This window comes from Lagopus leucura, unplaced genomic scaffold (assembly GCF_019238085.1).
Source record: "Lagopus leucura isolate 7727_CA_CO unplaced genomic scaffold, USGS_WTPT01 Super-Scaffold_73, whole genome shotgun sequence".
In the NCBI taxonomy this organism is placed as follows: domain Eukaryota; kingdom Metazoa; phylum Chordata; class Aves; order Galliformes; family Phasianidae; genus Lagopus; species Lagopus leucura.
Window position 1 is genome coordinate 37,285,213 of NW_024962252.1, and position 23,286 is coordinate 37,308,498.

A 23,286-nucleotide genomic window follows, 5' to 3' on the forward strand; every position below is an offset into this window, starting at 1 on the left:
AATGCTTAACTGTTTGCACATAACTTTGTTTTTGAAGTTCTTGTTAAAATATTTGCATTTCAAGCCTCCTGTAATGGATGGATGCCCTGATGTGAATGAGCAATGAAGAAAAGTGTGAAGACCGCACACTGAAACAAATGTTACTGAATGACAATACTTCTCAAATAAAGTGGAGGCATAACATTTAATGGAATCATTTATCAATTTCTGTCATATTCTTATTTTATGAATCACAAAAACTTCAGCAGGGAAAAAAGGAGTGTGATATTATAGTCAAGGAGTTTTACATGTTTTATTCCATTTGTGTTACATAAAATGTTTTATTAATGATTGAACAAAATTGCTCAATGGCTGCTTTCTAAGTCTTTAAGCTGTAGGAAAAGGGTAGGCATTGTTGCTGTGAGATAAATGAAACTGTGATGCGTCTTCTCTTAAATTATTTTTGTTATTAAAAGATTTCCAAACAGAATTTTTGATTGTTAATATATCTTTACTGTGTAATCTTTTTTCTCTCCCCAGCAAACTTTGCAATGTCCTTGATAGATTGAATGTGATTGCAGAAAGTGTAGTGAAGAAAACTGGATTTTTTGTAAATCGACCTGATTCCTACTGCAATGTCTTGCGGCCAGATGAAAAGTATGTATAATCTTACACATGCATGATGAGTAATGTCTATTGCTAGGAGAGTTGTCTGCAATTTCTGTTATTGCTCATTTCTTATTTTGAGACTTCATTTAACATGAGTACTTTGTTACTGAGTTATAGCCGAAAGAATTGCAGTCAGAGGCAGGTACTATGAAATGCTAATACATCTAAAAATTTATAGTCTGTTTTATTACGCTGCTGTTCTCCCACTATAATGAATTCCTACATCAAACCTTTATTCGTAACTTGTAATCTGTGTTGTCTGTATTTATATAAAGCTTTTTTTTTTTTTTTTTTAATCATTACCGAAGGAATCCTAAAGTTGGGGGTAGATTTTAACAAAGAGAACATTTGGAATTTGGTAAGAGACTTCTTTTAAGGTGTATGAAAAATATGCCTAGGACTGAAATGTAAGATAGTCCAGTGTTTTCCAATTGGTTTTTATGCTATTCATACATACAAAACTGAAAAGTTGTGCTTTTTTATTTTGTTATTAAATTATAGGAACAGTATTTGTTTTGACTGCTGTGGAGATATAATGATTCAGTCAGCAGAATCCTCTTAAGTCTTTGAAAATTCAGAAATAATGTAACTTCCAAGTTGTTTTTTTTCCAAATCTTTGTCATAGTGATCTAATTCATCACTGCCCAAACAGACATTCTTATTATACATTAAGTGCATTTTTGCCTTTCTAGCCCACCTTCATTTAGAAACAATCTGAAGTAAAAATCTGAGGCTCTTTTAGAGCTTCTGTGCCATGCAGTACAGGAAATGTAACAACTTCAAAATAGCATGAATGAGATCGATCCATCCATGTAATGCTGTGACCTGTAGAAGTAGTCTAATAAGTCTTAAAAGTGGTATATATAAGCTTGTCAGACCATTTCTCCAGTCAGGCTGGTGCTATGCTCCTAACATGAAAATTTTCAGTTATTCACTTGTACTTGCATTAAGCATAACTGCTCCCCTATCTCAAAATGTCTTTGATTTCAAATTCATGTTCTTTGCCTCTTGGGTACAGATATGGTCTGTACAGAATAACAAGAACTGGGTGATAAATAGCATGTATGCCTAGAATCAGTGTGAAGGGGAGAATTAAATCAACCAATTGTACTACAATGTGTCTTTTGCCTCTCCCTTCCAGTCACTGCAGTCATTGGCACTGTAGTTTTTTTGTTTTTTTATTTTTAATCTGAGGACCTCATGGAGCAAGGCAGGCTTGTATGGCTCGTCCTCTGTCTTCTAGGGAGGAAATGTTCTATATAGCTTAGAAACTTTCTACTTTAAGGCTAAGTTTTGTTTTTAACAGTGCAATTTAACTACATCTTGCTAATGCACAGAGCTTTCACTGCATTCTGCTGCTCAGTGATATCAATTTTGCCTTGCAGCAGGATTTAATTGCCACTGTCTTTATTGAGCAGATTCATATGTGTTATGGCCTGTTCTTTTTAAAAGTTATTTGAAAGTTGTTCTATTTTGTTTCTCTTTTAGGTGGAATGAACTGGGAGGCTGTGTTATTTCCACTGGCCGCTTGCAGGTAGTAAGATAGTAGACTTTATTAATTCAAAGATGTAGGGATTTAAATCTTCATTCTCAAAGTGTCAGTGAAACAATTCACATAGATACTTAATGATTGATTCACAGCTTACTCTCTTAAAGTAACATTTATAATAGAATAAACAGCATTACTGCAGTCCATGCAAGAAACCTAAATAGGAAATAGGGCTTGAAGTTCTTGGATAGTTCCAGAAAACTTTATGCTACTGGAATTGTATTTTTTGCTGAATGTAGTCTGAGAAGTGTTTGGATTTTAAACTACTTTCCACTACTTACATAGTCTATAGTAGTAGCCGTAGAGCAAAAGATAAAACAGCAACTTTTTAACAATCTATGTAATATAATATTAGACAGGAGGGATGAGGAATAAACATTCCTAAGTGTGGTTACATTCATACACCTAAAAATTAGCAATTACAATTTTACCACTGCTGAATATTCTGTACATCATTGCTATTTCTACCACTGAAAGAAAATACAACTAGAAATACTTTTTTTCTTTGTAGTAAGAAAGGTGCAGTGTGATAAATTCTAAAGTAAAAGATTTATACCTTAGTGTTATGGTTATGTACTCTGAACACTGGGCATATTTTTGAGAAACATTAATGACTTTTGACTTGCTATTCATGATTTTGAAGTTCTCTTAAGTTGGAAAGGATGTGACCATTCCTTTATTAATTGAACACTCGGATGTGTTTTCACAAAGGAGAATACAAATGCTATTTAGATTTCTCAATGTTAGCCTTGCAGGTTTACTTGTGTTAAGGATATGATTTCTTCTGTCTATCTTTGAGCTTTGAGGTAGTCACTGTAAGTGTTCTATGTAAGCACTTCCATCATGGTTCATCTTGTCTTGGGATGGACAATTTGTGAGTCACACTCAAAATGTGCTTCTTCATTAAGACAGTAAAAGTTTAGATAACTAGCACAGATGTAGCCATAAATATATTTGGGCAGAAGAATCACTCATGCTACTGTGTGGGAGTGTCTAGCATCTGTTAATGTTATAAATTTGTATGCATTATGAAACTGAAGAGTGGAGGTGCAAGCACGAGATATGGAAAGCTCAAAATATGAGCACCATCGTAGTAGAACCACAGCAACCTGACGGCGTGCTTTGTTTCATGCAGTAGTTAGAGCACAGTTGAAAATAAGACCTTCACCAATGTAACACTTTACTTCTGAGGTAAGTTCCAGTAATGGTTGAAAAAAGTTTTTTGAAGTAGACCTTATAGCAGTAATATAGATTGCTAGACATAAAAAGTCTTTGATTGAAGTTCTGTGCACTGACATAAAATCCAATATGAGAGATTTGACAAGTAGTTGGACAGTAAGAAAAGGTAGTAATAATGAATATGGTAAATTCTTAATTTAAAAAAAACCAAACAAATCTCTTATTTGCATTGCTTTACCAGACTGGAGTTCTCCGAACCAATTGTGTGGACTGTTTAGATCGTACTAACACAGCCCAGTTCATGGTAGGAAAATGTGCTTTGGCATACCAACTCTATTCGCTGGGACTGATTGATAAGCCCAATTTACAGTTTGATACAGATGCTGTTCGGTAAGATACATTGATTGTGTCGTGGTGGGGTTTTTTTTATTTGTTTGTTTGATCTTATGTAAAGAGGCTTTACTTGGGTAAAGTGCTGCCTGTATAAAGGAAAAGTGCATTTATTTTTCTATTGAAATGATTTTGTAGTTATTCAGTTAAGTCTAAAAATTCATACTTCAACTGTTTTGAGAAAATCCAGTCACATTGAAAATTTCCAATTCTGGAAATGTTAGTTAGGCTTCTTACAAAATAGCTGCTTGACTTCACTCTATATAACTAAACACAGACTGAAAAGTTTCCCTCTTAAATAAATGCAACATAAAAATAACACTTATTTCATTTGGTTGATGCAAAGTGTAAATTGAGAATAAAAACTGAAATAGGTATGTGCTGTTCTGCAGAATGCCAAATTGATATTTTTATGAAAGTGCATCTCACCTGGATATTTCCTACATTTCCTTTGATAAATTTCGTGCTTTTTGGTTTATTGAAGAGAGGAGTTTTCAGCAAAGCTGTTCTCTCCAACTGGGTTGTAATTATACTTATTCGAGCACCCTCAAACTATTTAAAAAAATGAATCAATTTAAACTGAAGTGCTCTGGGAGTGAGAGGAGTGAGCTATGTGTAGGGTCACCAACCACCAGACCAGGCTGCCCAGAGTCACATCCAGCCTGGCCTTGAATGCCTCCAGGGATGGGGCATCCACAGCCTCCTTGGGCAACCTGTTCCAGTGTGTCACCACCCTCTGTGTGAAAAACTCCCTCCTAATATCTAACCCAAACCTCTTCTGTCTCAGTTTAAAACCATTCTCCCTTGTCCTATCGCGGTTCACCCTCCTGATACATCCACAGTCATGACAATGAAATTTATGGCTTCACTGCTGTCATTGCCTAGTGTTTTGTTAGGTTTGGAATGTGGAGAAGTAACTCATGTTTCAAAAAATGATCAAGTCCTCAGTCATGCATTTCTCTCAGTCTCTTCCTCTCACCTTACTCAAGATGTACCTTCAGCTTCTGTTCTTTCTCCTCAGTTAGCTTCCAGCAATTGGTTGGTGCCACAGTGTGGTGGCTCACTTTGCAACTGGTGGCTGTTGGCCTCTGTCTGATGGCTGGGATGTTTTCACTGGCCAGCTGGCTAGCATGGCGTGCTCACAATGCTTCTTATCCTCTGTGTCCCAGCTGCTGGGTGCTGCATCTTTACCTCTGGGAAGCAACTGCTGCTGCAATTACCACTTGCTGTGCAACCCTCTAGGGACTTGGCAATTGGATCTGTTGGGCTCTAACCAGTGGGGATCAGGAAATGGACAAGTCTCTTATACCCACACTATGTTGTCCTCACAACAAGTACTTACTTCACCAGCTCAGGCATTCCTTAGGTTTTACTACCTTTCACCTTTTCACCGCTATTTTGGGATCCAAAATTTTGTCTGTTGCTTCCTATTCCAATAGTCTCATGTTTGCTGTCTAACTTCTCTCCCTCTTGCTCCCTCTCCACTTTCCAGCCACCCAAATTTCCATCTATAGTTAAGATTTTAATAGGTGCTTCCTCTTGTTTTCCTGGATATCGTGTTTTTTATAATCTCTCTGAAATGTGGCTATTAGCTATTACATATTTCATAGCATGACGTGTATACCTCTCTGAAACTTCTCATCTGTGAAGACTTTTTTTCTGAATTACCATATTCAGAAATACTACAAAATTGTGTTCATAATCCAATAGATTTTGAAGAGAAGCATCGGCTGTGATGCATCTCCATTTTTCAGTCTTTCACTTTGATGTACTGCATTCTTTTTCCCATATCAAGTATCTGATTGCTGGATACTCTTCCTCTTCATTTACACTCTTCTAACTGACCAGAGAGACTAGTATTCAGCACACTGTCATCCTGAATCAAGATAATGTGTCTGGAAAACTGCTAACTATTGTTTTCATCGCAGTTTTGAGTGTCCACTATACTAATTTTGATTTTTCATATGGTCTCACTGGCTCCAATCCAGAATCTCTGTTGAGCTTTATTTCTGAGGTTAGCATTTATTTGGGTTAGTTTTCCCAAAGGATGAGAAAAAACATATATCTTGAAGTCTGATTATATCTAATAGGATTTTTCTTCCTTATGATTTAATTGAGCAGGACTGTTTCTGCAAGCATTTCTTTACAATCCCTCTAATGTAGTAGTTGTCCCATCTAAGAGGTTTCCCAGACCATTTGTACATTTGCTGCTTATTTGATTGTATATACTTAACTACCTTTCTCCACGGAAGACTAGTCTTTGTCTATTTGCAGGCTTAATAGTTTGAGGCTATGGAAGGTTAATTTAATTCTACAAATTATTTCCAAATCAAGTGGATCAACATCCTCAATGAATTTCAAGTTGTCAGCTTCCTCTGAACCTTTATTGCAAGGTCATTGCAACTCAGTTCTTCAGCGTCCCATGGCTGACTGGGAAATTTCTGAGAGGTATTTTCCTTTCTCCTGCCAATTGTTGCCTTGAACATATGGGGATTTTTAGCTTTTAGCTGACAGGGTTTTCTGTCTTTCTCATTCTTTTAAAAGAAACTAACATACCTAAACTGAAGAAACAGGCAGTATTTATGCTCTCAAGCAACTGTTCACAGCTCATGATACCATGCATATGTTTGTGAATTTATTTTATTTTTTTTTTTTGTTAGGCAGATGTATTTGTACTTGACCTTAGGCAGAAGATTTGCTGGACAGGTGTTTTGTTTTTTTGGAAATGGTTTTGCTGCTTACATAAGTATTCTTCATCTTGAATCTTTTGAGGAAGACTTCAGTCGGATGGTTCTTGGGTTGCTTGTGCAGCGCTACTCTTTTATTGGGAACTTTCCTAAGGGTGTGTTTTTTGTTGGTTTGTTGTTTATTTCCTCTGCTCTCTCCTCCACTCCTGAACGGATTCTTCCTTCTTAGGTATTATGGTAGGTCAGGTGCATATGCCTGAGTTATTGTGTCTGCATATTGACATGAAATAAGTTTCTACAAGACAAGGAGAAGGGTGGTGTTTTTTCCTTTCGACTGCATTTTCAACTTCTTCTTGCTGTATGTCATACTTGTGGTTGTCTTGCTCAGGCAGGGCCTTAGGGTCCACTTCTGAGAATTTGTTTTCTTAGACTGGGTGCCAGCTCCTTGGGATAACTTCATTTTCTGACCTTGTTTTCTGAGATGATCGTCTTGTTTTGGTTGTGCTAGAGCTGCTTCTTGATGTTTTTTTTTTTGTTGCTTGGACAGCTCTCAATTTAGAGTCTTGGTTCTTGAGAACAGTACTGTTTTTGACTAGTTCTCCTTGTTTATCTTAATGGCTGACTCTACCCTCTAACCGCACGTTTTTCAGCTCCAGCAAATTGTATGTGACTGCCCTTCACATTTCTCACAGTCATGTTCCTACTTTTTATACCTTTGAGCCATTATAATTAGGTAGTTTTTGGAAAGTTACATTAACTTAATTCCTAGTGAACTTAATAGAAAACATAGCCTTGAGATATTGGCACATTCTGTCCCATTTAGCATATTTAAAATGCCTTAGTTTATGATGATATACTGTTTGTTTACTCCCTATGGGCTAATACAATGTGTTAATCTACTCTGAATCTACAGAAGTGCATATTCTGTGGAGTGAATGCATTCTGATATGTTCCAAATTGCTGAAAGTCTTAGTATACTTATCTAATCCACTTACTAAAACTGAATATAATTTTCACATATTTATCTGAATAAAGACATACTTTTAAATTTCAGTGTTAACAAGTTATTGATAACATGTTTTAATGAAATACTTGTTTTGTAAACTGAAAGGAGAAGAAAATGTATTGCTTGTTATGCAGTGAAGCAATTCTATGTATGAAGGTATGTAACATGTTTCGGGGTGCTTTTACTTGTAAATACAATTTTGAATGTTACACTTCTTTCTTTCTTAAAAGCAGGTTGACAAATGCCATGTTTTTCTTCTCCTTCAGATTATTTGAAGAATTATATGAAGATCATGGAGATACGCTTTCCCTGCAATATGGAGGTTCTCAACTTGTTCACAGGGTAAAAACCTATAGGAAGATAGCTCCATGGACTCAGCATTCCAAAGACATTATGCAAACGCTCTCAAGATATTACAGTAATGCTTTTTCAGGTACATTTCAGTGCTTTCTTTTGAGCCATAATTTAGAAAACATCATGCTTCAATAATCACTACTCTGATCTTATAGCAGTGATTCTCTGACAATAATTTGAAAATAATTCAGTAAAATCAGATGGCATCAAAGCGATATTCTGATTTGATGGAATTTTTATGCTGTATCCTATGCAAATGCATGTTGTATCATGCAGCCTTATTTGGTAAAGTTATTTAACAGATATGAGAACTCTTTAGCAAATGTACACAGGTAGCACTGAAACTGCCACTGCAGTGATATTTGCAGCTCAGTAGAGAAGCAGGTAACTGTTACAGAGCTGTTAAAGTCATGGGGAGAGTGGTTTCAACAAAGAAAAGGAAACTGGCAAAAATAAGTTCTAAGCACAAATAGGAAGCTTCAAATTCAGTATTTCTTAAAATTGTGATGTTTTGTTTTGCATGTGATATTTCTGGGGACTTCAAACAAAAAGCAGTCCCTCATGTAAATAATTGTTTTGCATTGGTAGAAGCTACTAACTGTTGAATCTGTGGTAGAAAAGGCAAATAAAATAAATTTAAAAGAAAACATGCCCCACCGAGTAGATAAACTGTTTTTTTGAGATGAATAGGCTGTAAAACATTAGCACACTCTTTTTTTTTTTTCCCAATAAAATTTAAAGATTCACTGTTCAGCATGCCTGTGGTGGCATCTCCTTGTGTGTTACTGCAATAAACCAGGAGAAATCTTTTTATTATTGAAGTTATCTCAGAAAGCAGAGGTTTCTGAGATGTAGAAGATTCTGATTTGCTATTCTGCTCTCATTATCTGTCCTTTAAAATAAAAATAAAACTCCAACAGCTATCCTGTTTGTGAGCCTGCACTTCTTTGTTTCTGATGTGAGAAACTTATTTATAATGCTTACTAATATTATTTATGAGTAGTAGCAGATGCAGAAAATGTCAGTGATTGACTTGAAGTCATATATTGTGTCAGATTCAGCACAAGATGACACACTGCTTGCTAAATGTCTCCTAAGAGAAACCTCTTAGCTACTCTTGCTTTGTTTGTTTATCATTAAAAAAAAAAGTGACAATTTACATTTTTTAAGAATGTCACTTTTTTTTTCCCATTGACCTCATGGCTCACTACTAATGAAGTTGTGCAGATGAGAAAAAGTAAAATGTGATGGTACAGAGATCTGCCTGCAGATACTAACGCAAGATAAAGCCTGGGCTTCTAAGAACGATAACCAAATGCAGTTTGAACCTACGTCTTGATATGTGGCATCGTTTCCTATGGATTTTTTTGGTACCTATGAATTTGTAATACATTGCATATGTAATAGAAAGTGGAGAATTAAAAATGTTCTCAAGATCAGGTTAGTCAGTCAAACGTAGAAGAAAGTCAAATTTTCTTCCTGAAAATACGGGACAGTTGATTTTTATGTTAACTTGAAAAAATGCTATGGATTTAGGCAAAAATTCTGACTTTTTTTTGCATGCATGTTTTTAAATCTTGCATTTGAAAACAGCGTAGGGTGCAGTTCAGTTTGGGTGCTCAGCTGTTTGAATTACCTTGGCTGTAAACAAGTAAGTTATACCAGATACGAGAAGTTCATTCATCTGAGAACTAGATGTTCCTTCAAGACCATCTCAGGCAGGCATTCTGATTCATTGTATTCTGCTATTTCTCTTTCATTTGCGATTGAAAAAAAAGGAAATAGAAAAACATTAGCTTTGTGCCTCTTAGAAAATAATGTGATTTATTTTATATAAAATTGAGCTCTTCAGTGCTGGATTTGCTACATGCATAATAAGCTTCTGGAATCTAGAATAATCTGTTTATCCACAGACAGGGCTGGACATAGTAAACTACCTTTTAGTGTTGTATGAAAATAAACTTAATTACTATACCCTTTTAGTCATGGGATCTTATAATCCCAATTATGTTGAATCTCTCATGATTTAGTAATTTGTCATGTAGTGCAGTTACAAATTCAGATTGAGAGCAGTAGATTATTTTTGGCTAATTCAATTAAATGGCCCCTTCAGTTCCTGTTTTCTCAAATGGTCTTAAAATGTGCTAGTATACACGTACATTGCAGTATCTTTTGAAAAATCGGTGCAGTCTTTCTATTGCTTGTAGATAATTATAACAGTCAATGCTAACAATGAAGTGAGTAAACCTGTTTGCTCTTTTGTCTGTGTTCCCCAGCGTATTGACACGTTCTTATATATTTATTTTTGAAATGAGATATTTTCCATCAAGATAAGAAAATTGATCTGAAAAGTTCAATATCCTTTTTTTTCTCCAGACAATGTTTCAAAGACAAAAGCTCTCATTATATTTGTTCAAAAGTAAATCATCAAATTGTTCAAACCTTAAAAAAAGACAGTGGGGAGAGTGGAAGGATTATCTCCTTTCCAGTTAACTGTCTGCTTTCCAAGTCATATTCACAAATGTAATTGTGCTTGCCTGAGGACTTACGCGCAGAACGTTTTTAATGGTATATTTTATTACCTACATTGAAATTGAGTTGAAAAGTAAAACAGTGGAGAGACATTTTCTGATAAATGTCCTGTATTTCTATTGAATTTAAAACACAGCAGTACAGCTGAAACAATAAAAGCAAAAGAGAGTTTGTATCCTTTGGCAGTGTAACATTTAACAGCAGTCATTTCTTTGCTACAGAAGAAAGGTAAGAATGCTTTAACGAACTGTTGCCATAGAACATTTCAGATAATTAATTGGTTAATTCAATTGGTCTGGGTTTAAATTCAAGCTGTTTTTCACAGAAGAAATTTCATTTTGCTTTATTTCATTTTAGCATCTGTCATATAAGTAGTGACACAGTTTTTAACTGAATTATCTTGTTTCGCTCTGATTTAGTTAACAATTTCAGAATACCTCCTGTTCCCGGCAGGTGAAACAATGGTAAATGAACAAAGGAGGCTTGTCTCTGCCTTTTAGCGTTCCCATATCCCACTAGTTTTAACCTATTTGTTCTTGTTAATTTATTTTCCACTTTGGATTCCTCTAAGTTTTATGCACAAAATAGACTGCTTTTCTGGATTTTGTTTAGCGCCACACTCTGTAAAAGGGAGAAAAGTAAGATAAGGTGAGATGAAGGCAAGAATTTTGTTCATCCACTACTTTCACAGGCAAAACACGCTCAGTCTAGGAAAGATATTTAGTTTATTACCAATTAGTAGCAATAGATTGCAGTGAAAACTAAAGGCAAACTAAAACCGTCTTTTCCCTATCTGCTTTCTTCTACTGCTCCCCTGAACAGCACAGGGGAACAGGGGTTGTGCATAATGTTTTGCCTCTGGTGCTCCTCCTCTGCCCCTGCTCCATCTGGGGTCCTTTCTATTGCTCGCCATCCTTCTCCAGCTCGTTCGATGTGGGTTTCCCACAAGCTGCAGTTATTCAAGCACTGCTCTAACACAGCTCCCTACCCCACAGGGCCCTCCTGCCCCACCACAAGCTCTTATCCACAGGTTACAACTCCAGCCCAGGGCCTGCTCCTGCTACCAAAACCTTGCTATGTAAACCTCACACAGTTAAAGTGTGACATGTCTTCTCAAAAATAATTTGTCCTGAAAACCGTAAGTACTGATGTGTGCTTTGAGTGTCAGTGTGTAGAAGACTTAGCATTTGTAAATTGATCTTCTTAACAAAGTAGAGAAAGTGAAAAGCGAGAAAGAAGATAAAATATCCTTTAGGAAGAGTGCTCTGAGAGGGCAATAAAAGTGTCTGGAAAGAATGTGAGTGGAAAGAAAAGGTGGAAAAAGCCAGATTCTGTATGAAAGTTCCTTTAAGTTGGGAAGTGAAGCCAAGCAGCGTCAGAATTTCTGCTTTATTTCCCTTTTCTTTGTACCTTGCCCTGTTTCGCCATGTGACTGCTTTATACAGAAGATACCACATCCAAATATTGACCTCCGTATGTACACATCCTGTCAAGTTCCTTACTCTTCTATAATCTTGTTACCAGATTTCTATATGGAACTCCACATAGAACATCTAGTCATGTGTCTAATTCCCTGTAAAAAAAAAAAAAAAAAAAAAAAAAAACCATCATTGTGTGGAGGGAAGAGATGGTGGTATTTTAGGAGAAAGGACGTTTTGATTGATACTTTTGTGGACTGGGAACCAACTTTGTCCTTGCTGTCATCCCACTGCTTTGTGGATTCTGCCTGTTGTTTTATCTGCTTTTTGGTATACTGAAATTTCACAGTTTATCCATCTGATGAAGTCTGTTGCTTAAGGGGCACTGATCTCTCTTAGTGTTGTTTCTGTAGCATGGAAAGAGCTGATGGAGTAGTGCCATCACTAGTTCTAGTCTGAACTATTCTGTGTCTGATAAATACTGAAATGCAAACAAGAATGGAGAGGAGCTTTCCACTTGCTGATTCATCAGAGCTTACGTAGAGCTCAGTTCTCCACATATTCCTCCATTTTTTTTTTTCTGGATATATTTTTCACGAGCCATCCTCTGCTGCTACATGTCTGCCTGCAAAGCTTTCTTCATTATGGTTCACCATCCTTAAGCCCTGATCTGACTCCGAATTTTTCACATATCTGTTATAATTCATCCTACCTGCAGTTCAATAGCAAGCAAAATTTTAAAAATGTAGACAAACAGCATTTTGTTTGTCTGCAGTGGTAGCTAACTGCTGGGTTTTAGCATTTGCCTTCTGTAGTTTGAAGCTTAGAATATGGTGAGAGAAACCCATATTTTGGTAATTTCAGTCTACAAGAAAAAAGTTTAAACTTCTAAAAGGTATTAATGAAGTTTAATCATTTTACTATGAATTATTCAAAAAAACCAAAAGATTTCATAATTTATATGATGATGATTTATATGATGATGATGATACTGATGATTTGTATTGGTTCTTGTTTGATTTAATGAACTCGCCTTTCGTAGAATCATAGAATAATTTGAGTTGGAAAGGAACTTTAAAAATCATCTAGTCCAACTCCCCTACAATGAACAGGAACATCTACAGCCTGATCAGGGTGTTCAGAGCCCAGTCCAGCCTGACTTTGAATGTTTCCAAGGATTGGGCTTCCATCACATCTCTGGACTAGCTGATCCTTCTGTAACGGAACTTTTAGTATGCAGTAAATTCATCAGGATAGGTCACGTGCCCTGACACATTCAAAAATACATTTACATCCTTTGTGCGTACACACATAGAAGCAAGGGGGAGACTCAGTCTTACTTCTGCCAAGGCAGAGCATTTGTCTCTTCTTTGCTAGAAAAGCAAAGAAAGACCTGGAACCAGCTGCATGTGCACTGCAGTATGGCAGAAAGTGGGGTCTAACTGAAGTTTTGATAGGTTTGAAGCCCAGAGATCTCTGTAGGAGTCTTAGGAACTATATGTTTGTTGTGTGAGGAGAAAGTCTAACAAGTAAGCAGATGCCTCGGTGGGCTTGAGCTCTGCATGTCGTTAACTGTATGTCTTGTCTAACAGATGCAGACAGGCAAGAATCTATCAATCTGTTCCTCGGAGTATTCAAGCCTATGGAAGGAAAGCCTCATCTCTGGGAACTTCCTACTGATTTCTATTTGCATCACAAGAACACCCTCAGTCTGTCACAGACCAGGCGAAGGTATTTTGATATTCTGGTTTCTGTTGGGTATAGCTCTAATAAGATACATGCTGCTAACCACATAATTTAATCAGCATGTTGAAAACTTTTTTTTTTTTCTTTTTGAAATAACTAATGAATTTTAAGCTTTTGCAAGCACTTAAAAAAATAAAATAACTTTCTTCAAGAGATTACAGAAAGTGTTGGACGCTGCTGTTTTGAAGGATTTATTTTAGCGTTGAAGTAGAAGTCTCATTTAATACAAAATTGTCCTGCAGTGTGAAATACTAAACAATTTTACGGAAGTACAGCTATCTTTGTTCTGTTAAACTGTGTATAAATGTCTTTTTGATGGTTAGATTTATTAAGTCAGTGTGGTATTTAGTGTTTTTATTAGTACAAACTTTGGTTATATTCTCATGCAGTGCCCTTAGTCTGCAGCTGTGTTTGCCACGAAGCCTGTTATTTGTTACTTTCCTTTCAGCCATGTTTGGCCTATTTTGATGATGTTTTTTCTTCATTTGCATCCTGTTGTAGTTGTGCAGTGGTATACAGAAATAATAGAGCTAAAGCACAAAAATTACAGAGTAACTTCTAGAGCGATTGCTTTAGAATGTGAAATGGTTTCACTAAGGATTGTAAATACTGTGTCTAAAAAGGGTTTTCCATTTTAAGGCTAAGGGCAGTACTAGACTTGTTACTACATCATCTGTTTTATGAATTTTGTTGCTTTATATTTCTGTTATCACAAATGGTAGGTGTGAATATCTGCATTTGGATTTTTGTCTAGAGAAGAGTCCAACCCTGTCATGGTTGGCTGCTTATTCCATTAACACATCGGGCAGTCAGCATGTGATACAACAGTTTCTAAATTTCAATCCTTTTCTCCTTCTGCTGATGCTAGCTCATGTTAGTAATGCCAGATGGGTCTGCAGGAAACGAAAAACTAGCTTGCTTGCATGACCTGATGTAGTCCTTCATCAAGAGATGGGCCTTTCATTCATAACTCATTCTTTCCTGTTCAGACATTCACAGTTGTTAGGACTGTAATGTGCTGCCCTGCCTGTTTGGCACAGTTTGTGGAGTCCCACTAACAAGTCAATCTCTGGGCACCACAGTACGCATGTTGTTTCTGCTCCAGGCAGCTACACTGTTATCTGGTGAAGATAACTGCTGTATTCTCTAATTAAGGCCCTTACCACATTGTGAATATGCATATGTTTGAAGTAAAATCAGTGAAGATAAGTAAATATATTTTAAGCCCAAATAATGGAGTAATAGACACTCAGAGTAGTGTAGAGAAAATTTTGAAGTGTATTTGAGAAAAATGAAAACATGTAAATATGAATGAAAGATTAACAGTGCTTTATTTTATGAATGCTACATTCACTTCCTTTAGTGGTTTTGTTTTGTTGTTTTTTGTTGTTGTTTTGTGGGTTGGTTTTTTTTTTTCAGAAATATTGAATAAGATTGCAGGTCCACTTTTTTGCTATTAATTATAACAACGTGCAGTTCTTACACTTGGGACAGACAGCTGTCACATTAAAATGTATTTCCATGTGTAGAAGTGAGTTGCCTTGAGGATCTTCTAGTTTTCTTTATTACGATAAATGGCTTTCATTTCTTCATACTCTTTTCCTAATTTTTAGGAAATAAATAGTGACTGGGTAAAGTTTGAAGTCTTTCTTGCTCTGGTCAAAGCAAAAAAGCAAAAACACAACATACAAAGTATTCTTACCACATTGCTTTGTGTTTTGTTCTTTTTTTTTTTTTTTTTTTTTTTTTTTTTTTTTTTTTTTTTCCCTCCAGCTACCTTCTGTATGTTCTAGGAGCTTAATTTTTCAATACTATAGGTAAGGGACTTGAAAATACAATTAGTTCAGTGCTGAGTTGGACTTCATGTTGTTATATTTCATGCCCTCAGTGCAAAGCTGTAGGGTAGGAATCTATGGAGAGCATCCATCTGAGGATAATCCTTTACTTCCTCTCACATTTGATTTATAAGGAAATGTTTACCAGTGGGACTCGATATGGCTGGATAACTGCTATGTGCAAATGTTTAGATTGGATGCAAGATCAAATCTATATCAACTGTGTGTCTGTATTTCCCATTCAGCTATACTTACTGGTGGACGACAGGTGTGCTAAAGCATTTACCTCTTCCTTTTGATGAAGGTAGGAACTGTATTTGCTTCTTGCCTTAAGAGTATCTTAAAGAGGTTTTAGTCAGTAAAGCTTTGTAATTCTTTTAGACCTCAAATCCTTTAAAAAAAAAAAAAAAAAAAAAAAAAAGTTAAGTACTATGTATTTTTTCCTCAACAATGGGATGAACAGTGGGGTGCAGGATGCAAGAGATATTTAACTCTAGAGTTGAAGAATTAAGTAATACAAACATGTAGCTAAAACCTGACCTCCATAAGTTTGTGTCAGGACAAACATCATTCTTTTTTCCTTTTTTCCTTTCTTGTTAAAATTTATTTATAGTCTATGTTAGTGGTAATATTTCTGCTGCAGATAAGGATTTGCTACTATGTCTTATTTCTCCGGGTTACTTTGGAGAATATTTTATGAGGAATTTTCTTCAGCAAGGACATCAATTTATGGTGATTGATAATGTGCATTTATTAAAATGTGCTCTGCATCTCTTTTATATCATATTTTCTTGTCCTAGATGGACTATGGCTATAGAAAAATGTCGAGTAGGGTGGCTATGTAATCAGACTACTGCAGAGTCAGTTATGGTTGGTAAAGAAGATCTTTTTTTTCCTTTCCCCAGTGACATGTGCTGAAAACAGACGCAAATTAACAGTGAAGAAATTCCACAAGTATGAAGAGGAAATTGATATCCATAATGAGTTTTTTCGGCCATATGAGTTGAGCAGCTTTGATGAGACCTTCTGCTTAGCAATGACCAATTCTACACGGTATATTTGGGTTGTTTTGGGACTACAACTGCTTAACTGGAAATAGATATAGTGTGAATTAAATGTGTGCTTCATTTATTTGCTTAAACCTGGGTAACATGCTAGATTTTTTCTTTTTCAAGCCTCAAATTTAGCAAAATTCTGGAAGTTAAATCATAATGTTAAAACGGAAAAGCGATGCTCAACAATGCTCAAAATTTCTGTCAAGATAGCACTTAATTAATTTAAAATTATTTTCCACTGCAGAGTGTCTAATGTGTAGGCATTTGAAGGCTGAGAAATGGGCTTTTCTTTGTGGATTCAGTAGGTCATGGAAGGTACCTCCAAAGCAATTGCTTTGTAATTGTTCTGCTTGAATTTTACAGCTGTTTTTTTCAGTTCATGTGGTTCTTAGAGCTGGCCTGATAATTTTTGTTGGCAGCAATCAGACAGATATTCTAAGCATAATCTTAATCACGCTTTAGCTAATGACTTCCAGGCAGATTATGTTTCACGTAGCTTTTTGACCCAATTTGAGTGTTGGCAGCGTTTTGAAAACAATGCATATGAGTCACAGGGCTTCTTCAGTACAGGAGTATGCTATTGCTCTATCCTCTTTGGCAAGTGGCAAAATTTGCAGCTGCTTTACAAAGCTAAATGGTGCCATTGAAAATGTTTGAAATACTGAGGGGTTTTACATTTACATAACTTGTAATGATTAATTTGTTTTTCGTGCTTATTTTTTAATTCAAAGGTAGATGTTAGAGTTGGCTCTTCTAGAAGATGTTTTGGTTTTGTTTTGAACTCTTCTTACAGTGAGATTTTATTTCCTCTTTGGCCAGGGATTTTATGCCAAAGAATATGGGGATTGATCCAAGTCCATTTACTGTTCGTAAACCTGATGAAACTGGAAAATCAGTGCTGGGGTAAGTTAGAAATAACAAATTTTGTTCTGATTTAATAATAGTGAAATTGTAATGAAAAGATTGAACACTGTGTGCAGTTCTGCGAAATGGGAAATTAAAAAAATCATTGCTGGAGTACTGTGGAAATGTACACTTTGAAAATCATACCTAATTTTAGTTTTGTACTTGATGCTGGGAATTCTTTATTCAGGCTTGTTTAATCTTTTCTATTTAAGTGAGACCTGTAAGGTAATTTTATCTAGAATGAAGATACAGAAGCTGTTCAAATTTGGTCATCTCTTGGTACCATTACTGTCTCTTTCCTTTCCCTCTTTCCCCCTTTCCCTCATTCCCCCTTTCCCCCTTTCCCCCTTTTCTCCTCTTCCCCCTTTCCCCTTTTCCTCTTCCCCCTTTTTCCAAAAGAAAGAAGAATAAATCTCATATAAATAGAACATAATATCATAGAATATCCCAAGTTGGAAGAGAACATAGGGATAATGAAGTCCAACCACTGTCTCCATACAAGACCTCTCAAAATTCAAACCATATGTCTGAGAGACTTGTCAAACATCATGTGTTTTGTTGTATTATAAAAACAGTTAAAATGCTTCTGTAAGTTATCGTTCAGTTTCATTAAACTGGCTTGTTAAAGGATACAGATACTATCTTCAAACAGCAGTAACTGCCAATTTCCACATGGTCTTTGATTAAAAATTTAAGTGTTACAGAAAAATATTTATTAAAACATTTGTATAAAATTTATAAATTGATATAAAACAATTCCAAAACAGTTACTGAGACAAATGAATGCCTCATTTAGCTATTTTTGAATCCTGAACTTGCTTTGTTATTCTGTTTATTCTGTTGTTTTGTTTGATTTGCAATATCACGTAAGGGCTATGAAGATTATTCCTGAACCACTTCATTCTTCCTTAGATACCTCATATTAAGGAAACCTTTTATCAGTAATGATTAAACCTGTTCCGTCACAATATAGTAAGTTCTTCTGAAAACTTAACGCTCTGTTATAAGCTATAAAATTTGCCTGTCTCATAAATAACATCTGTCATGCTTTGACCCTGAGGGACTCACTGTTAATAAACGTTGAGTGGTCTGGGTTTATCGCTAGTAGAGCGTGATTTAATTCTAGTAATGCTTCCTGGAAATAAACAGAAAGACTGTGTTATAGTTATTCAGTTCATTTCTCCGAAGAACTCTGAAAGTGTGGGTGATTTTGAAGTCAAGCTTCATTCTTCTCCTTTGGAATAATGTTGGTATTTTGCATTAAATTATCTCCAGATACAGCATGAAATTCTTAATGTTTTATGTCTTTCTCAATCTTTTTCTTGATCTCTCTGCTGTGATTTTGAGGGATTGTTGTAGGATAGTCACCTGGATCGAAGTCATGTTCCAGGACTCCCTGGGTATTTCTCATAAGGTTTGCCATGCATTGGCTTGTGTGCTGGAGTAAAATGTGGCTTAAGACTTCTACCTTACCTTAGAGATGCCTATTATGTGAGAGAAAGAATTTATTACTAAATGCAAGAGTACACCTCTTTTTAAAGAGGACGTGAATGCAAAAAAAAACAAAAACAAAAAAACAAAAATGAAAAAACCTTTAGATTATAAGCACTATATAACACAGTGATATGATTGCTTTTCCTAAGTCACAAACAACCTTATTTGTACAATGGTACTACTGACATCAGTAGATTCACAGCATTTATCAGTGGAATTCTCTGTTTTTTTAGGCATGTGGGACATATGCCTAACTGTCCTGATCAGGTTGTGATACCAGAATTACATTTGTTTTATAATAGATCATAATTTTACAGTACCATGCCCTCTTGTTTGATTCCTCCATTGTACTAGAAGCCTTTGTGTAGAGATGATGCCACTGGTTCTTGACTAGAAAAAGGGAAATAATGTTTTACCCATATCTAGATTTCTTCTTCAATAAAAGCTTCTCCACAATACTGAATATACCAAATCCATTATGATCCTCTTCTAGCTCTTTTTTCAATCTGAATAAGTATAAGGAACTACCATTTATCTCCATCTTAGTATCTAGGAGTTATATTTGTAGTCCTGTTTTGAAATCGCACATACTGAATTCCTGTTTTGAAATACCACATACTGCTGCGTGTTTGAACTTGCTTCAGAGATACTGATTAGATTGTAGTGTTGCTCTTCTGATACTAGTGTTTACTAGGGTCTACTTCATACACAGGATCTCATTCTACTTCCCTCTGTTTCCCATGTCGGTAATGATAAGTGCTGCTTCATATCTGGGGAAGCTCACTACAGCTATTTGAAAGCACAGGGCTTGACATTTCCCACAAAATGCAAAGTACATGTCAATGCTGTTTTCCTCATTAAGTTGATTAATATTCCATTAGGCTTATCTGTCTGGCCAAGCAGACCATGTTTTCTACCTACTGTCTGAATAGTTTGCTATACAACTTTGCATAGACTTTGCAGTGCTTTAAATTAAAACTGAAACAGATAGTTTTCTTTTTTGTTTTAAAAGGCTTCTAGGAATGGTGGCCTTTTTTGTTTTGTTTTGGTTTGTGTTTTTTTTTTGTTTCAGGACCTTCTGATCTACCGTAATCTTTCTGAAAGATGTAATAGTCTGTTTTCATCTGTCCCTAAGACAATTACATCTTGGCATTCTCTTGTGTGTGTGTTGGCAGTGGGATGGGGATATCACTCTTATTAGTGTTTGGCTACTTGCTTCATTCTGCTTTTCTTGTGATCTTCACCTTATTTAAAAAAGCAGAGAAGATAACCTCCTCAATTTTTTCTGAGGAGAATACAGTATTTGTTACTTTCTGTATATTTTTGTTTAAGCAGATGTCAGTTACTGCTAAGTCTGAAAATAAACTTAAACTCTGTGACTTTTTTCCCTCTGAGGTGTTCATTCTAGCTGTAAGAATTCTCATGCATTAATGTACTTAGGATAGAGCGAGGGGTGGTCTCAGATCAGTAACCTTTGTGAGGCCTCTTGTTTACATGTGTAGCTAAAACATGGGAAGTGTAGCTAATTCACTACAGAGATAAATTACTGTATGAGTTTGCAAATGTACAGTTCTGACAGTGGAACTCGAGTGACACTAGCGACCTCCATGCCTTTGCTGCTGAGAGCGTTAGAGCTGTAACCTGAGCTACTGTTTTCACCCACCTGCATGTTATCATCAAAGCCTCTTATCATACTTTGCTTTAGAGTCTGTTGTGGATGGAAAACATCTGCACTGTACTGCACTCATAGGAGAGAAGCTAGAATATATTTATTGATATAATATGGAGGCAGTATAGTGATTTAACAAAGCTTAATTGTAACTAAGGTAGCAGCTTGGGCACTTCAATACAGAAAGGGCATTGAGGTGCTGGAGCAGGTCCAAAGAAAGGCAGCAAGGCTTGTGAAGGGCTTGGAGGATATGTCCTATGAGGAGAGACTGAAGGAACTGGGGCTGTTTAGTCTGGGGAAAAGGAGGCTGAGGAGAGACCTTACTGCTCTCTTCCAATATCTGAAAGGTGATTGGAGTGAGAGTGGGGTTGGTCTTCTCTCACTGGTGACGGGTGACAGGATGAGGGGAAATGGCCTCAAGTTGCACCAGGGTAAGTTTAGGTTGGATATCAGGAAACATTTCTTTACTGACAGGGTTGTTGAGCACTGGAATAGGCTCCCCAGGGAGGTGGTTGAGTCACCATCCCTGGATGTGTTTAAAAATTGCATGGATGTGGTGCTCAGGGAAATGATTTAGCGGAGGGTTGTTAGAGTTAGGGTAGTATGCTTAGGTTGCAATTGGACTTGATGATCTTTAAGGTCATTTCCAACCTGAGCGATTCTTTGAATCTGTGAACTTAACAAGATTGGAGATGACTGGATACACTTACATAGAAGGTAAGGCTAAATGTATGCAACAAAAGGCACTCCTGTTGAGTAACAAGGTTCAGAGTGAACTCCCTTGTTTTCTAAACTCCTTGAACCATGCAGGGAAGTAACCTAAGTGCAGCTGAATCCACTCCTAGTCCCAGACTTGATCAGTGCTTTATGTCTACAGGATTGTGTGGGTGCAGTTAATTAGCAAAGCTAACAAAGCTTACAGTCAATCTAAGATGTGATCTTAGCAAGGCTAACAAAACCTAAAACAATTAGTCACTTACCAAGGATCTGTATCGGCAACAGGCCTCGATGTCAGGGTGTAAGTGTTCTCTATGCAGTAATCTCAAGAGGCATCCCTGCCCAAGGGGAGATGATGTGCAGCCAGGTGCCATGGAGGAGAGCTCAAAGTATGCTCTTGGGCTCCTCGCTGTTTATGGGGGTAAGATGATTGCCCTATAGTCATAGGTCACCTTTTAGGTGCAGGCTCAATTGGTCCTCAGCTGTTGAACCAGAGGTCTGCCATCAGTCTCCATTTTGAAACAGATTTATGGTTGTTAATCTGTTGTAGCAAGAGTGTTGGCAGTACTGTTGTTCATTGTCTTCCTGTGCAGTGCCTTGTAAGCAAGGCCAGACTGAAGAAGAGAATTGAGGATAGAAGCCAAGGGGAGCAAGGAGTGAGCAGGGAGAACACACCATCACAGGGTCTTCCTGATTTGTCTGTTATCACGTCCACTATCTACCTTCCAATCCCTCTTCCTCCAGAGTTCCTGGAAAGGCTGTGGTGGTTTCTGAGTTGAAAAGGCATGCACATGGCCAGTAGGAAAAGATGTAGAGAATGTAAGGATGATGCAGTTTCTGATGGGTAAAGTAATGCACACCTTTCAGAGCTTTAACACAGTTAGACCCTGTGTTAGTCTGCTAAAATATAGATGCTGCATCTTAACAGATTCTTACAAATAAGTCTCTTTTTATTGACTAGAATTTTTAACTTGAGAAATACATGCCCCATAAGGAAACGTTGAGGGAGAACTGAATTGAGGGGAAGAGGTATAGAGAAGGAAGAGGAGAAAAAAGTAAGTGTTTGATGAAGATTAGAGGCTGGAGAATAAGAGAGTTAGTAAAGTACATAATTTTAGTCAGCAAGTGAAATGTTTTTCCAGAACAAAACTAAAGACGTTATGTCTCAATTTTTATGTATACATTTTAACATCACAGTATGGGAGGATTTAAGTAAAGAGATGGAGAATTGGTGGAGAAAAGCTCGCATAATCCTGTGAGCACTCTTCACATGCTCAAGAATAAGAAGAGATTGAAGAAAATTAAATCAATTAAGGGATTCAAAAGATGAGCAGCAAGTTTCTTCACAGGGTAGAACTTCTCTTATCCCCTAGTAAACCAGTAACCAAAGTTAGGAATTTTAAATACTTACTATTAATGTTCAATTAATTTCATAAATACTCTCTATCTTCTATAGGAACAAAAGTAATCGAGAAGAAACTGTACTGCAGCGCAAAACTGCTGCTAGTGCTCCTCCACCCCCAAGTGAGGAGGCAGTGTCAAGTAGTTCTGAAGATGATTCTGGGACAGACAAAGAAGATGAAGGTGCTGTTTCTCAACGTTCAACCCCAGTAAAGGTGACTGATGCAGGAGATAACACCAAAATCACTGAGGTAGGAAATATTGTGGTATGCAAAAAAATATGAATTTAAAATTCACATTTTTTAATATTTTATAAGCAGCAAGAAGTACAGAACAAGCAGAAGTGAGGCACAGAGAAATTAAATGATCTCTGATAGATATTAGCAAAACTGGTGATAAAACTTTGCTATTCTTACTATTATGTAAGAATCTTCTATTACACTACATATTTCACATAGCTTAAAGAGGAAAATAACATTTATAAAGAATGAAGAGCAATGTTGTACGCTTACAGCACTTGAAAGTGCCCAGGTCAAGTGTAGTCTGTACAAAATATATCTATGGTAGTATTGTATGGTAGTGGTTAGTTCAAAGAGGTAGTATACTTCTGATCATTGTCCCTTATCATGCTTTGACTCACATCACGGTACGGATCTGAGATCCTGAGCTCTGCCTCCAGTCTGACTAAATCACGCCCTGA

The 23,286-nt window shown here is 36.5% G+C and overlaps 1 protein-coding gene across 1 annotated transcript in view; it reads left to right on the forward strand.

The window, feature by feature from the left end:
• FIG4 (FIG4 phosphoinositide 5-phosphatase) overlaps nt 1-23,286 on the forward strand; it is a 62,801-nt gene that overhangs the window by 24,516 nt on the left and 14,999 nt on the right. Inside the window, exons 12-20 of the mRNA XM_042894539.1 lie at nt 520-636; nt 2,137-2,182; nt 3,618-3,766; nt 7,726-7,892; nt 13,356-13,494; nt 15,590-15,648; nt 16,250-16,397; nt 17,219-17,302; nt 22,642-22,837. Of these exons, the coding sequence (XP_042750473.1) occupies nt 520-636; nt 2,137-2,182; nt 3,618-3,766; nt 7,726-7,892; nt 13,356-13,494; nt 15,590-15,648; nt 16,250-16,397; nt 17,219-17,302; nt 22,642-22,837 (1,105 nt within the window). The remainder of the gene's footprint in view (nt 1-519; nt 637-2,136; nt 2,183-3,617; nt 3,767-7,725; nt 7,893-13,355; nt 13,495-15,589; nt 15,649-16,249; nt 16,398-17,218; nt 17,303-22,641; nt 22,838-23,286) is intronic.